The sequence below is a fragment of the Garra rufa genome, chromosome 1 (genome assembly GCF_049309525.1).
Source record: "Garra rufa chromosome 1, GarRuf1.0, whole genome shotgun sequence".
NCBI classification, from domain to species: domain Eukaryota; kingdom Metazoa; phylum Chordata; class Actinopteri; order Cypriniformes; family Cyprinidae; genus Garra; species Garra rufa.
In genome coordinates, this window is record NC_133361.1 from 4,660,312 (window position 1) to 4,676,221 (window position 15,910).

General features: G+C 45.1%; 1 protein-coding gene across 1 annotated transcript in view; it reads right to left on the reverse strand.

The window, feature by feature from the left end:
* Nucleotides 1–13,261: 13,261 nt before the first annotated feature.
* The window catches only part of LOC141332723 (E3 ubiquitin-protein ligase TRIM35-like), a 7,426-nt gene continuing 4,777 nt past the window's right edge, over nt 13,262–15,910 (reverse strand). The window contains exons 6-7 of the mRNA XM_073837719.1: nt 13,553–13,600; nt 13,262–13,317 (exon numbers count right to left, since the gene is read on the reverse strand). Of these exons, the coding sequence (XP_073693820.1) occupies nt 13,262–13,317; nt 13,553–13,600 (104 nt within the window). The remainder of the gene's footprint in view (nt 13,318–13,552; nt 13,601–15,910) is intronic.

Genomic DNA, 15,910 nt, shown 5'->3' on the forward strand with positions numbered 1-15,910 from the left:
TACTTTGGTACTTATGATGAAAGCACTCATCCAGGGCTGGACTTAACCTGAACAAACTCCAGGAACACAATAACTATGTGCTCTTTTACACCTAACCCTTATTTTACTCACTCGCTCTCATAATCTCATCATTCAGAATTCATTATCATTCACAACCAGTAATTATTCAACCTGATGCTGTTCTAGAGCAGTGGAGGAGCCAGGATGTTTTCATTTTATATTCATTTCAATATAAAACTGTGTTTGACTATGAAATACTGGAGAGTTTTAGTCACTAAAACACAACTGAATGAAAACTGTACTGTACCTGTTTGCTGATGTTTGATCATGTCTATAGGTTTATTAATAAAGCTTCGCATTTGGATCCGACTCTTCCTTGCTCCACAACAATAAACAGGAGAAATGGAGATGTGATAAAAGTTATCAGTCTGTCAACCATCATGTAACATGGTCACCATATTTTAACCACAGTAACCACAAATCAACCATGATGTTGTTACACTAACTATAGTTTAACCACTGTATCTGCAGTAAAACTGTGTTATACAAATGGTAGCCTGATCAATACACCCCAAAAAGGCAGGGTTACTACACTTTTACTATAATAAAACCATGGTCTATTTAATGAACAACACTCATAAATGAAGATTAACATGTTCTTACACAGCAGTGAGTGAACTTTGAAAGTATTTATGAAGTTTAATAAAAAGGAGAGGAGCTGTGAGAAAGCTCTTATTAGACTCCTGCGCCTCCTTGTGGATGATCGACCACATGACCCAAGAAAACATTTACATAAACCTAAATAAATGTCCATCATCAATCCTTATATTAAAAAAGAGACCATGCTTAAGTGTCACAGCTCTATGAGAAAGCCTTTCAGACTCAGACTGGAGCTGTTTTAGATTAACTTGGTTCACAAATCAAGCTCTTGAGTCAAAGTCAACATACTGCAACAAACTATTACTGAAACAGCCTAAAACTATTCAGCGCTTGGATTTCAATATGTATAATAAAGACATTTTGTTGGTGCACATAAGCAAATGTTTTATTTATTAGCTTGTTTATCAAACATTAAACTGATATGTCAGCATAAAAAACTATTTGCAAAGGTTTTATGTGAGTTAGAAGTGTAGAAGCAGCATGTGCATTAGAGGAAGAGTGATTTTAATCAAATAAAGGCATCTGTCAGATACTCACACACACTGCTGGAACATGTGAACATATGATCAGTGTTGAGGAAACTTACTTCTAAAACTAATGCATTACAATATTACATTATCCCTAAACATATAACTGTAATCGGTTAAATCTAGTGCTTTAAGCAGCTGAGTGATGTTTGTAAATTGTGGTCAAAAAACACCTGTTACCTGAGGAAAGGTTTCCACCTTTATTCAGTCAGCATTTAACCAAGAGTGACCCCTATTGGACACATATACATAATGGAAAGCAAAAACAAAAATAGCTCTTGCTGTAACTGTGTCACGTCCACACACAAAAGGAGAGGGTGAGTATCTTTCGTGATATTTATTGACAATTGTGCACAGTTCAAACAAGTGAATACAGGTGAGTGTGGGTCTCGGTAGCCGAGTCTTCAAACGCAACACAACAGGTGAGTTCAAGTTCATCAGTAGCGCAGCAAGAGCAAAAGTCACTTCCCTTAAGGCGGCTTATGTGTGTCACAGGAGAACACTGCAGCAGTCCGTGGGGAGCACAGGAGAGACAACAAGAAGAGGCGGTGATCAACGGAGAGGTGCCCATGTAACTGTGATTCCAGCCGGTGAGTGAATGGCAGAGGTAAGTATATAAAGGGTGTGGTGATTGCTGGTGCAGGTGACGGTGATTAGAACTCTGGTGATGGTTCACGGGTGTGGTGCAGTGGGGATTGGCTGATTGATGGTGGATCGTGGTGATTGGGGCTGAGAGAGCGTGCTGAGGGTGTGACATCACCCCCTCCTCCACGGGTGACTCCTGGCACCCAAGAGTGGCGACGGGGACGACCACGACCTCTGGGAGCTGGGCGTTCGGGATGTTGTTGGTGGAACTCCTCGAGGAGAGCAGGATCTAGGATGTCGTCACGGGGTACCCACGATCTCTCCTCGGGTCCGAATCCCTCCCAGTCTATGAGGTATTGAAGTTGGCCGTTCCGCCGCCGGGAGTCTAGGATCTCTTGGACTTGGTAGATGTTGTCTCCGAGGACCTCAGGTGGGTCGGGAGGAGGAGGTGACTCCGACTCTGTAGGGGAAGGGAACAGAGGTTCAGTGTGACGTTTGAGTAGGGAGACGTGAAACGTGGGAGCGATCCTATAATGTGGAGGTAAGTTAAGACGGTAGGTGACGGGGTTTATCTGTGAGTGGATGGTGAAGGGCCCTATGTAGCGGGGACTCAGCTTCTTGCTGGGCAGACGGAGGCGTATGTCTCGGGTTGAGAGCCATACCTGGTCTCCAGGGAGGTAAACTGGATTGGGTAACCTGCGGCGATTGGCGTTCTCCGTATGCCTCCGTACTGCCCGTTGGAGATGGACATGAGCTGAGTCCCACACCCTCTCCCGGAACCAGTGATCTACCGCAGGCACTTCAGAGGATTCTCCCGTCCATGGGAACAGTGCTGGTTGATAGCCTAAAAGACATTGGAAGGGGGTTAGACCAGTAGATGTCTGACGGAGGGAATTTTGCGCATACTCAGCCCACGGTAGATACTGGCTCCAGGTGTTCTGATGTTGGGAACAGTACGTCCGAAGGTAACGGGAGATTTCCTGTATTTTCCGTTCGGTCTGCCCGTTGGTTTGAGGGTGGTATCCGGATGATAAGCTGACTGTTGTACCCAGTAGTTTGAAGAAGGCCCGCCAAACCCTGGAGATGAATTGAGGCCCTCTGTCGGACACGATGTCCTCTGGAAGTCCGAAGTTCCGGAATACATTGTGGAACAGTGCTTCCGCGGTTTCTAACGCTGTGGGGAGACCTTTGAGAGGAATTAGTTTACAAGCTTTTGAGAAGCGGTCAACTACCACTAAAATTGTTGTATAACCTTGAGAGGGAGGTAGGTCCGTGGCGAAATCGACGCCCAGGTGTGTCCAGGGTCGGCGGGGGATGGGCAATGGTTGAAGTTTTCCTTCGGGTAAGCGGCGTGGGGTAGTGTTGACGGCGCAGACCGAGCATCCTTGGACGTACCGTTCCACTTCCTTGCTCATGTTGGGCCACCAATATTTCTGTTGGAGGAGCGAGAGGGTTCGCCTACTGCCAGGATGTCCTGAGCCAGGGGATGTGTGCATACTATCCAACAGAGGGAGTCTAAGACGGCTTGGGACATAGATGCGACCCGGGGGGAGTTCCGGTGGTGCAGGTTCCTCGAAGGTGGCGGTCCGAATGTCCTCGTCGAGTTGCCACAGAATGGGTGCTAGGAAGACAGATGGAGGTAGAATAGGGTCAGGGGTGTCAACGGTAGGTTCTGGTGAATACATACAGGATAGAGCGTCTGCCTTGGTGTTCTTGTGGCCGGGTTGGTATGTGATCTGGAAGTTGAAACGGGCAAAGAATAGTGACCAGCGAGCTTGTCGGGCATTTAATCTTTTGGCGTGTTGAATGTACTGGAGGTTTTTGTGGTTGGTTATCACGGTGAAGGGGAACTGGGCTCCCTCTAACCAGTGCCGCCACTCTTCGAGGGCTAGCTTTATTGCCAGTAGTTCGCGGTCTCCAATGCCATAGTTCTGTTCCGCTGGGGTGAGTTTTTTGGAATAGTACGCACACGGATGGAGGGATCGGGGTTCATCAGACCATTGGGACAGAATGGCTCCCACGCCTACGTCTGCCGTGTCCACTTCCACTACGAAGGGCCTTGAAGGGTCAGGATGCTTGAGGATGGGAGCTGTGGTGAACATAAGCTTGAGACGGTCGAAGGCAAGTTGGGCTTCTGGGGTCCACTGCAACACCCCGCGTCCTCCCTTTAGGAGGGAAGTGAGTGGTGCTGAGGAGACTATAGTTCTTTATAAAGCGTCGGTAGAAGTTAGCGAACCCTAAGAAACGCTGAAGTTCCTTCACCGTCTTGGGTTCCACCCACTTGGCCACTGCATCCACCTTACCGGTCTCCATACGAACTCCCTCCGCAGTGATCACGTATCCGAGGAAGGAGATGGTGGGTTGATGGAACTCGCATTTTTCCAACTTCAGGTAGAGCTGGTATTCACGGAGACGTTGGAGAACCTGGCGAACATGGTCTTGGTGTTCCTTCAGATTGCGTGAATAAATCAGAATATCATCAATGTAGATAATTACAAAACGATGGAGATAGTCACGGAAGATTTCGTTCATGAAATTTTGAAATATGGACGGACTGTTGGCCAGGCCATAGGGCATCACCTGATATTCATAGTGGCCAGTCGGGGTAATGAAGGCGGTTTTCCACTCATCCCCTTCCCGGATACGGATCAGGTTGTAGGCACTGCGGAGGTCGAGTTTGGTGAAAATGCGGGCTTCCCGCAGCTCCTCCAAGGCAGCTGGAACTAGTGGAAGTGGGTAGGCAAATTTCACCGTGGCGTCGTTCAGTACCCGATAGTTGATACAGGGTCGGAGTCCACCATCTTTCTTGGGGACGAAGAAGAAACTGGACGCTGCTGGAGACGTGGAAGGTCTGATGAACCCCTGTTGGAGAGCCTCCTGGATGTAGTTCTCCATTGCCTCCTGCTCAGGACGTGAAAGGGGGTAGATCTTCCCGTGAGGCAATCTGGCGTCTGGCAGTAGGTCGATACTACAATCCCAGGGCCGGTGCGGTGGTAGTTGCGTGGCTCGTTCCTTACTGAAGACGTCTGAAAATGGTTGATAGATGGTGGGTATGGTGATGGAGGAATGGGGGGTAGGACTCTCAATGGTGGTGGCGTGAAGAGGGATAGGGTGGTATGGAGGTTCCGGACCTGACGAGGGAGGACGGTAGCCGTGGCTCTCACACCCCTTACTCCATTCTAGGATCTCTCCTGTGCTCCAATCAATGCGGGGTTGGTGTTTTATAAGCCAAGGTCTGCCCAGGATAACATCCACATTGGCTCGAGGGAGTACTAGGAGGGTTAGGTGTTCACGATGGTTGTGTCGGGAGATGAGAGTCACTTTCTTGGTTCTCCGGGATATTTTACCATCGCCAAATGGTGAGTTTTGGATGGTGGTGATTTGATATTTGACCTCGTTTAGGACGGTGGGAATACGATGTTTGGCAATGAAATGTGAGGAGATAAAATTGCCAGCCGCTCCAGAATCCACGAGCACATAGATGGGGAGAGTACGAGAGTTCACTATTAGTTCAGCGGTTATGTGAGGTAAGAGAGACATGGCTGGAGTAATAGATACGGTACTCACCATTGGACGAGGCGGGCGGACTGGGCAGGCATTGATGAAGTGCGAGGCTTCTCCACAATATAGACACAGATGGTTGTTAATTCGTCGTTTCCTCTCTGAAGGGTCCAGACGATAGGAGTCGGTAATCATGGGTTCCTCAGTGTCTCGTTGGGGTGAAGGCGTCCGGCGTGGGAGAAAACTAGGTACAGACTTCGCAGAGGGACAGGCTGAGAGATGTTGTGAAATGCCAACAGCTTTCTTAATAAAAGTCTCTAGGGGTACGTTGTCATCGTAAATGACCATGTGCTTGCGGATTTGGGGTTTGAGTCCCTTACGATAGGCTGCCAGGAGAGCGACTTGGTTCCAACCACTGTTGGCCGCTAGGGAGCGAAAGCGCAAGGTGTACTCATGTATATTGGACGTACCTTGATTCAGAGTAATTAATTCATCGTGCACTGAGAGGGGAGTGAGAGCAGCTCCAAACACTTCCTTAAAGTGAGAGACGAAAGCATTATATGAGATTAGTGCATCGCTTCTCGAATTCCAAAGCGCTTCCGCCCATTGAAGTGCCTGTCCAGTGAGGAGGGAAATCATAAACGATATTTTAGAGACTTCATTTGGAAAATGGTGCGCGTTGGCTTCGATGTAAAGGGAACTTTGAAGGAGGAAACCATTACAACCACCCGGATCACCGGAGTAACTCATGGGGCGAGAGAGGGGCGTGTTGGAAATCGTCGTGGGAGCAGATGGTAGAGATTGACGAAGGACGTTTACCATATCAGCAAACGGATCGGGGGTGGCATCGGTGATTGATGCGCTCGCCTCCATGAGTGATGTGGTAAGTTATTTCTTCTAGGGCTGGAATCCTGTCACGTCCACACAAAAGGAGAGGGTGAGTATCTTTCGTGATATTTATTGACAATTGTGCACAGTTCAAACAAGTGAATACAGGTGAGTGTGGGTCTCGGTAGCCGAGTCTTCAAACGCAACACAACAGGTGAGTTCAAGTTCATCAGTAGCGCAGCAAGAGCAAAAGTCACTTCCCTTAAGGCGGCTTATGTGTGTCACAGGAGAACACTGCAGCAGTCCGTGGGGAGCACAGGAGAGACAACAAGAAGAGGTGGTGATCAACGGAGAGGTGCCCATGTAACTGTGATTCCAGCCGGTGAGTGAATGGCAGAGGTAAGTATATAAAGGGTGTGGTGATTGCTGGTGCAGGTGACGGTGATTAGAACTCTGGTGATGGTTCACGGGTGTGGTGCAGTGGGGATTGGCTGATTGATGGTGGATCGTGGTGATTGGGGCTGAGGGAGCGTGCTGAGGGTGTGACAAACTGATTATGTCACTTAGTTACTTTTTATGGAAAGAAAAGCATTACTTTTGAGTTACTTTTTTAATCTGGGCAGGGTTTGCATCATTAATGAAATTTATATTTTGTTTACTGATAACAACATGGATATATGAGTAAAATAATAAAGTAACCAAGAACATAAATAAAGACACATGGAACAAAGCTTTATTCAGACATATTGGTATTTTAGTCTTTCTCATTGATGATGAAGAGACCACAGCAACATCTGGTCCAGATGAGACAAAGGGCAGGTGGAGTGATGGAGGGTCTCATCGATGGCACTTGACCATTTCCAGGATGCTGCTGTGGATTTCTCTTTTCTCGATGCACACACCAGTCTGCAGCAGATATTTCAGATCATACAAAGATGCACAAATACAATACAAAAGTTGTAATTTTAACAGCACAATTTCATTAGATCTCTGTATTAGAAGTAACAAAATTACCAAACTTTATATTAAGTTACAGATTTAACTTTTTTCCCCACAAATGCTGCTGTCACCTTTCCTTTCAGGTCCTGCTCCACCGCAAAATATCTGCAACAAAGACACAGAAATCTAGAATCAGAAAAGTTTTTTTTATTATTAATAAACTGCAACTTAAGGTTTAAATAGATGTCTGTAGTGTACTCACTCAAAGCCTTTGATGGCAGCACTGCTTCATCAATCACTCTTCACCAGAGATGCATACTTGTCTCATCTGTCCCTGTAACATCCACACAAGATTCAGTTCCCTCTGATTCATGTGCTCAAAACTACATTTATGAGGTAGCTGTTGTGTTAATTGGCTTTTTATCCAATACAAATGCTCCTGAATTTATCAGCAGTACTATTAGACAAATGAAATAGATAACTCATGTTTACTTGTTTACTAACTATATGTTTATTTACATTACATTAATCTAAAGCAGTGTTGACAACAGAGAATTCTACTTAAACTCACATAACGTCCATCACTCGTTTAGATGTCTGTTTGGTGTTGTGATGTGCTCATTTAATTCTCTCAGAACATGTTCCTGTCAGTTGTTAAACATTTAGTAATCATCTTTAAGATGTCTATATGGTCGCTATATGTAATAAAACATGTTTTACAGAGAAACCACAAATATATTTCAACGTTACACGTATTGACACCTAATGCAAATCAGCAGTTTACGATACAGTAGCTCAACAAATACGATTTTAAGACAGGGAACCGTGTTTTGGTTTGTAATACTCACATTTGTAAACACTCTCGTTGCGGTTCCCAATCACGTTCGATGATGACGTTTTGGCCTCCTGTGGCCTCCTGGGATTGAAAAGTGTGCATCAGATGAACACTTCAGAATCTGGGCAGAAGCTGTAGGACATCCGGGGATTTCTCGCCTACTCTTTTATGAATACTGAGGTTTCGAACGTACTTCTTTCTTCACTTACTCTTTTTTCCTACTATATAGTAGGTAAGTAGGCATATTCGAATGCACTTTAAGTAGACGTTCGTCCGAATCTCGCGAGAATTAGTGCACTTGCCTACTAATTCTCGCCTACTCTTTTATGAATACTGAACATTCAAACATACTTTTTTGCTCGCCTACTGCTTTTTGCCTACTAAATAGTATGGAAGTATGCGGTTTCGAACGCAGTGTGCGTCTAACAAAGGCCCCTCCCAATCACTCTATGCATGGTTAGTGAGCATGCTGACATCATCCATAGTAATGAGGTCAACCCCGCCCTTGCTCTTAGCTTAAAACTTCTCTCTACTGCTTAGTAAAAGTTAGTCTCAGCAGCTTTGTTAATAGGTTTTAAGAGAAAACTCTAAACTAAAAACTTTTATTACTATTTAGGAGAACTCATAGTGGTTAGATAAAATGTTTTGTGAATACGGACCCAGAATTTTACGATCAGAAATTTCTTAAACCAGCGAACCCCTGTAAACATTTTAGTCCAAGGATCCAGTAATGCATTCCAATAGAAAGTTCAAAACGAAATTCATAATGAAGTGTATGGCCACTTCTCCAGGCATTACTATACCACTGGGTAAGTCACTAAAGGCAGGTTAGTTATTGCTAAAAGCCGTTAAACGATGAGATGACATAATTGATGTATATGTCATTTCGGAACCATAACACAAACGAAATTACTAAACTTTTCTATGTGTGATTTTTTTCACTAGCATTGTAGCTGGGTTTTTAAATTATACATTGTACTCCGAGATAAATGAGATAAAGATTTTTTTTTTTTTTTTTTGAGAAAATACGTTCAACTGTGTTCATAAATTAACAGTTGAAGTGACAAAATAACAACTAAGGCGCATCATAAGGCAACCATTAATATTTTTGTTGAGTTCAACTAGCAGCCTAATTAGAATTTTTCACACACACACACAAAATCTCAGGGTAAAGTTTGTTCCGCTATACAGGTCTGCGCCTGTTATATTAGTATGCCCTCGTTTAAAATAATGTTTCTTACCTTTTCTGTTTTTTTTTTTCAAGGTGTTGTTTTTATATAATCAACAAAGAAACATTTTACTTGTTTGTAATATATATGGTCATTCAGACTGCTAATCGCTGACAAAATAATAGGCTCATATAGCGCCAGCTGGTTTCTGTTTTCAAACTCTGGTCAATTTGAGCATGTTTTCTCAATTTACTCCATTAAATTATTACAGCATTTATGTCCAAATGCACGTTTTTCCAAAGAATAAATTAAACACTTCTCCGGTCGATGCATAAATTTAAGAAATAAACTTAACAAAATGTATTATTTTGGATAAGTGAATTTCAGCCCTCAGGCGCGGACAGGACGACAGCGCGTAAGTGAGTACTTAAATTCTGTAGTTTAAATAGGCGGTTGTTACATTTGTTGCTGCTTGAGAAACACGTCCTTGTTTGCTATCTATTTGACTTATTCGTTTCTATTTGATTTTGTTGCTGCTAGACATTATTTATTCGTTTCTGTTTATTTGTTTTCCTGGTGATTTCATTGTAAACTGTAGTTTTGATTGCTCTCATTCTAATTGAAATACTGAGCGGACGGCTAAGGGAAGCTTTTGTTTGTGAGATCGCTCCCTTCCTGAGCGTGCTTAAAGTGCAAAGGGTGTTAGTTTTTCGTTTCGGTCTGACCCATTTGCGTACCATCCATTTGGGATTGACTCAGCCGAGTGGGCGTCCCCAGCTACTATCACCATAGTATTGATTGGTGTTGTATCAGCTGTCGCGTCAGCGGAAGCGTTCAGCCTCCTTGCGTGAAGACCGACGAGAGTAAAGACCTGCGACTTTTCCTGCGCGACTTATCCGAGCAACGACACCGACAACGCACTTAAGTACTCCTTTCCTTTTTCTCACTCTTCTTTCTGTCCTTCTCTATCATGTGTTTCCAACTCATTCCGGTGCTCTCTACACACCGCACTAACATCACACGCACACGCCGACGCAATCTCTCAAACCTGCGTCCTATAGACACCTCTTCCACTGAACCTTTCTCTTTCAAGGTTAGACTCTGGAACTGTCAGTCAGCCGTCAACAAAGCTGACTTCATTTAGGCATTTTCTTTGCAATCTGGCCTGAGCATCCTTGACTGAGACCTGGATACGTCCAGAAGACTCTGTAACCCCAGCTTCTCTATCTAATAAATTCTCCTTCTCTCACACCCCGCGTCAGACTGGAAGGAGTGGGGGTACGGGACTTCTTATTTCCAACAACTGGAAATACTCAACCCATTCTCCTCTATGCAATTATAACTCATTTGAATCTCATACAATCACTATAACATCTCTTATCAAACTCCATGTTGTGGTCATTTACCGCCCTCCTAGTCAACTTGGCATCTTCTTAGAAGAGCTGGATGGGCTGCTATCCTCTTTTCCAGAAGATGGCAGCCCACTTCTAGTCTTTGGACAAACATTCATCTGGACAAACCCTATGCTGCAGACTTCCATTCACTCCTTGCTTCATTTGACCTAAAACGCATTACCACTGCATACACTCATAAATCCGGCAACCAACTTGCTCCCCTCTTCTCCTTCCATCCCCACTCTGAGGCAGAAGTAACCAAACTTCTCCTCTCCAGCCATCCGACGACATGTCCTTTAGACCCCATCCCCTCACACCTTATCCAAGCAATCTCCCCTACAATCCTACCAGCGCTCATACACATCATCAACACATCTCTTCACACAGGCACTTTCCCCACTACATTTAAGCAGGCCCGGGTAACCCCACTGCTCAAAAAACCTACACTTAACACTTCACTCATAGACAACTATAGACCTGTCTCTCTCCTTCCGTTCATAGCAAAAATATTGGAACGAGCTGTTTTCAACCAGCTATCTTTATTTCTCTCACAGAACAACCTATTGGATGCTAACCAGTTAGGGTTCAAGAGTGGCCATTCAACTGAGACGGCACTACTGTCTGTCACTGAAGCCCTGCGGATTGCAAAAGCTGATTCCAAATCATCAGTACTCATCTTGCTGGACCTTTCTGCAGCATTTGACACGGTAAATCACCAGATCCTTCTATCTACCCTCTCATCGTTGGGCATCACAGGGACTTCACTTCGCTGGTTCAAATCCTATCTCTCTGGCAGGTCTTTCAGAGTGGCCTGGGGAGGGGAGGTTTCCAAAACTCATCAACTGGTCACTGGGGTTCCTCAGGGATCAGTTCTTGGACCCCTCCTCTTCTCCATATATACCACATCTCTGGGCCCCATCATACAGGCACATGGCTTCTCCTACCATTGCTATGCTGATGACACACAGCTCTATCTTTCTTTCAAACCAGATGATTCATCAGTAGCTGCAAGGATCTCTGGCTGCCTGGCGGATATCTCTGCATGGATGAAGGAACACCATCTTCAGCTCAATCTAGCTAAAACTGAGCTCCTTGTCTTTCCCGCCACTCCAACTTTACAACATGACTTCTCCATCCAGTTAGGTTCATCAACAATTACCCCATCGACTTCAGCCAGAAATCTTGGTGTAATCTTTGATGACCAATTGACTTTTAAAGAACACATAGCTAAAACTGCTCGATCCTGCAGGTTTGCATTGCACAACATCAGAAAGATCAGGCCCTTCCTAACAGAGCATGCTGCACAACTCCTCGTCCAGGCCCTGGTCATTTCCAGGCTGGACTACTGCAATGCTCTTTTAGCTGGTCTTCCAGCATGTACAATCAGGCCTCTACAAATGATCCAGAATGCAGCAGCACGGCTCGTCTTCAATGAGCCCAAGAAGGCCCATGTCACACCTCTCTTCATATCCCTGCACTGGCTACCGGTTACAGCACGCATCAAATTCAAGACACTGATGCTGGCCTATAGGACAGCCACCGGCTCATCACCGGCCTACCTCCATTCACTACTACACATCTACACTCCCTCCAGAAGTCTGAGATCCTCTAGTGAAAGACGCCTTATTGTACCACCACAGAGAGGCACGAAATCACTTTCCAAAACATTCTCCTTCAATGTCCCTGCCTGGTGGAATGATCTTCCCACCCCCATCCGAAACGCTGACTCCATTACTGTCTTCAAGCGACTGCTGAAAACCCATCTTTTTCGACACTATCTGACTCAATTAAAAAAAATAAAAATAAAAAAATAAAAATAAATAAATAAAATTCTTCTCCTCTCTTTCCTGATCTTCCCTTTCTAGCCCGTACTCATCTAACAACGCCTGACATATGGTATTTTTGAGCACTTCCTATGTCGATCTGCCTCCTTAGGATGAATCATTTGTTGTATTCCCAATTGTAAGTCGCTTTGGATAAAAGCGTCTGCTAAATGAATAAATGTAAATGTAATGTAAATGTTGTCTCGTTGCAACGCTGGCTCATGAGCGGATGTAGTCTTCTGATCTGGTCCAAGATCTCAAACTGTTAAGTAGCCTCAAAAGTTTCATGCTAGTATAGCACCAGGGAGCCTGCTACATTTCCTCCTCTCTTTTTCCCAACATGGCTTTAACGTGTGTAGTGTTGGATGCTCTTGACTCTGGCCTTGTAAATTAACCAAGTAATTCAATGATAACTGTTCCCTTCTCATTTCCAAAGACATTTGCACCTATAGTGCTGTAACTGGAGTAGTTTTATAGCTCCTGCACATATCTCTCAATAATATCTGATACTGTATAACAGGGATACAAAGAAGTGCAACCAGTCCAATTTTGTTTAATTCAATGACTAATGAAATATTTGTAAAAAGTGCGCAGATAAATGAGCAGCATGGAAAAGAGGTATGAGTCTAAAAATGTAATGACATGAGTACAAGAATCAATAAATTAATCAGAAAGAAATCAGAAAGAGCTTTATTGCCAAGTGCCAAGAAATTTGTCTTGATGTTAGGAGCTTCCAGTAGTGAAAGTACAAACATAGTGTAGACATACATAAAGTTAAGGTAGTAAAAAACACTAGCATATTAAATAAATAACAGTGGTAATAAAAATATATATACAGGAAAAAATAGATGTCCATAGACAGAACTATGAGGTAGAAAGGTGTCACTAGATGGGTTGAATATATATATATATATATATATATATATATATATATATATATACATATTGAATATATAGTTCAAAATGGATAATAAACAGACACTGAACTGTTCAGATCAAATCAGTGAATCAGGAACATCAGATCTAAGCTTCTGTTGGCCATCAGCTTCATGATTCCTGAGAGAAACACATTCAGTTTCAGCAGATGAAGATTGATTCTCATCAGATCTGTGTAAAGGTTAAAACATCCTCCTGTTTCATCTCTTAAGTATTCAAGAGATTCACTTCATTACATTTATTCATTCATCTGAATGACTCTCACTGCATTCAAAGAGCTCATCTGATTCATTCATTCATTCTGTGGGAATCAAACCCATGATCTTAGTGTTGTTCATCCCCTGAAATCACTCACCTGTTTTCTGAATCATCATCATCGCCACAATGACATCTCTGAAGACATCTGACAACAGATTGAATCTGATTATTACATATGATCACATCCAGCAGAGTGTGAGTTTATTTCAGACTGATTCCACAGATTTAATTGTCTGAAGATGATGAGAAACGTGATTCATGATCAAATATAGAGAGATTTAACAACTGAAATGATTCTTTAAGATCGATCTGGACTCACCTGGGAATCATTTACACTTTTTCCAACAGACTAAGATTGAGATGAGAACAAGAATGATGGGTAAAACTAAAAGCCACCAGAGCTGATCTATACAAGTGATAGAAAATAAAATCAGACAATCAACTTAAACATCGAAATGAAGCAATGAAATCAGCTGATATATGAACATGATGAAAACAACATCAGCAAGCAAATCTACAGCTGTCACGTTCATCATGATTTACCTGAATGTTGCAGATCTGGAGTCACTTCATAAAACACAATGATGACAAATATGAGTCAATATGAGAGAAAAGACTGCAGTGTTTTATTAGTGAATAATCAGCTGAAATTCACCTGAGTTTGGAGACTCTGCAATTTGATTAATCACTGAAAAACACATTCACAATCATCATCATTCACTTGAAGATTCAGTTCAACACAGAGTTTGATCTCAATCTGTCACGTTGAGTAAAGGGGTCAGGGTCCAAATGCAGGAAAAAAGGATTTTTAATGTAAATAACCAAACAAAACACAACTAAACATAAACCAAAAGCCAACACGGCAAAATCCAACATAAACTGAAAAGAACAAAACAGGGAACACGGTCAAGGTCAGGAATCAGAAACACAGCAGACAGACAGGATGAAAGACAATGCAGCCATGAAGCAGGAGTGAAAGGTGAGAGTTTTTAAAGACCAGATGATAGTGAACAGATGTGAGTGAATCAGTGCTAATGACAAAGACAGGTGAATGCAATCATGAAGTGCAGTGTAGGGAAGGGAAAACAGCGACCTCAGGTGGCTGAGGGAAACCCCACAGCCCAGATCATGACAGTACCCCCTCCCTACAAAACGGCTCCCAGACGTTCCATAAGTCTGGAGGGAGGAGGAACTGGGGAAGGCGAATCAGAGGGGGGGATGGCGGGCCAGGCCCGTGCAGCGGAGTCACATGAGCGGACCTCACTGCCAGAGGAACGTGAGCTGGCCTCGCCGACAGAGGAACATCAGCGGACACCGCCGCCAGAGGAACGCGAGCTGGCCTCGCCGACAGAGAAGCGCGAGCTGGCCTCGCCGCCAGAGGAACGTCAGCGGTCACCGCCGCGCCCGGAACAGAGAGAGCGGTCACTGCCGCGTCAGGAACAGAGAGAGCGGTCACAGCCGCGTCAGGAACAGAGAGAGCGGTCACCGCCGCGTCAGGAACAGAGAGAGCGGTCACCGCCGCGTCAGGAACAGAGAGAGCGGTCACCGCCGCGTCAGGAACAGAGAGAGCGGTCACAGCCCGCGTCCGAACAGAGAGAGCGGTCACCGTCGCGTCAGGAACAGAGAGAGCGGTCACCGCCGCTTCAGAAACAGAGAGAGCGGTCACCGCCGCGTCAGGAACAGAGAGAGCGGTCACCGCCGCGTCCGGAACAGAGGGAGCGGTCACCGCCGCTTCAGAAACAGAGAGAGCGGTCACCGCCGCATCAGGAACAGAGAGAGCGGTCACCGCCGCGTCCGGTACAGAGAGAGCGGTCACCGCCACGTCAGGAACAGAGAGAGCGGTCACAGCCGCTTCAGAAACAGAGAGAGCGGTCACAGCCGCTTCAGAAACAGAGAGAGCGGTCACCGCCGCTTCAGAAACAGAGAGAGCGGTCACCGGCGCGCACGGAACAGAGAGAGCGGTCACAGCCACTTCAGAAACAGAGAGAGCGGTCACAGCCGCGTCAGAAACAGAGAGAGCGGTCACAGCAGCTTCAGAAACAGAGAGAGCGGTCACCGCCGCGTCAGAAACAGAGAGAGCGGTCACAGCAGCTTCAGAAACAGAGAGAGCGGTCACCGCCACGTACGGAACAGAGAGAGCTGTCACTGCCGCGTAACGGAACAGAGAGAGCGGTCACAGCCACTTCAGAAACAGAGAGAGCGGTCACCGCCGCGTCCGGAACAGAGAGAGCGGTCACAGCCGCTTCAGAAACAGAGAGAGCGGTCACCGCCGCGTCAGAAACAGAGAGAGCGGTCACAGCAGCTTCAGAAACAGAGAGAGCGGTCACCGGCGCGTCCGGAACAGAGAGAGCGGTCACAGCCGCGTCAGGAACAGAGAGAGCGGTCACAGCCGCGTCAGAAACAGAGAGAGCGGTCACAGCCGCGTCCCGGAACAGAGAGCGCGGTCACAGCCGCG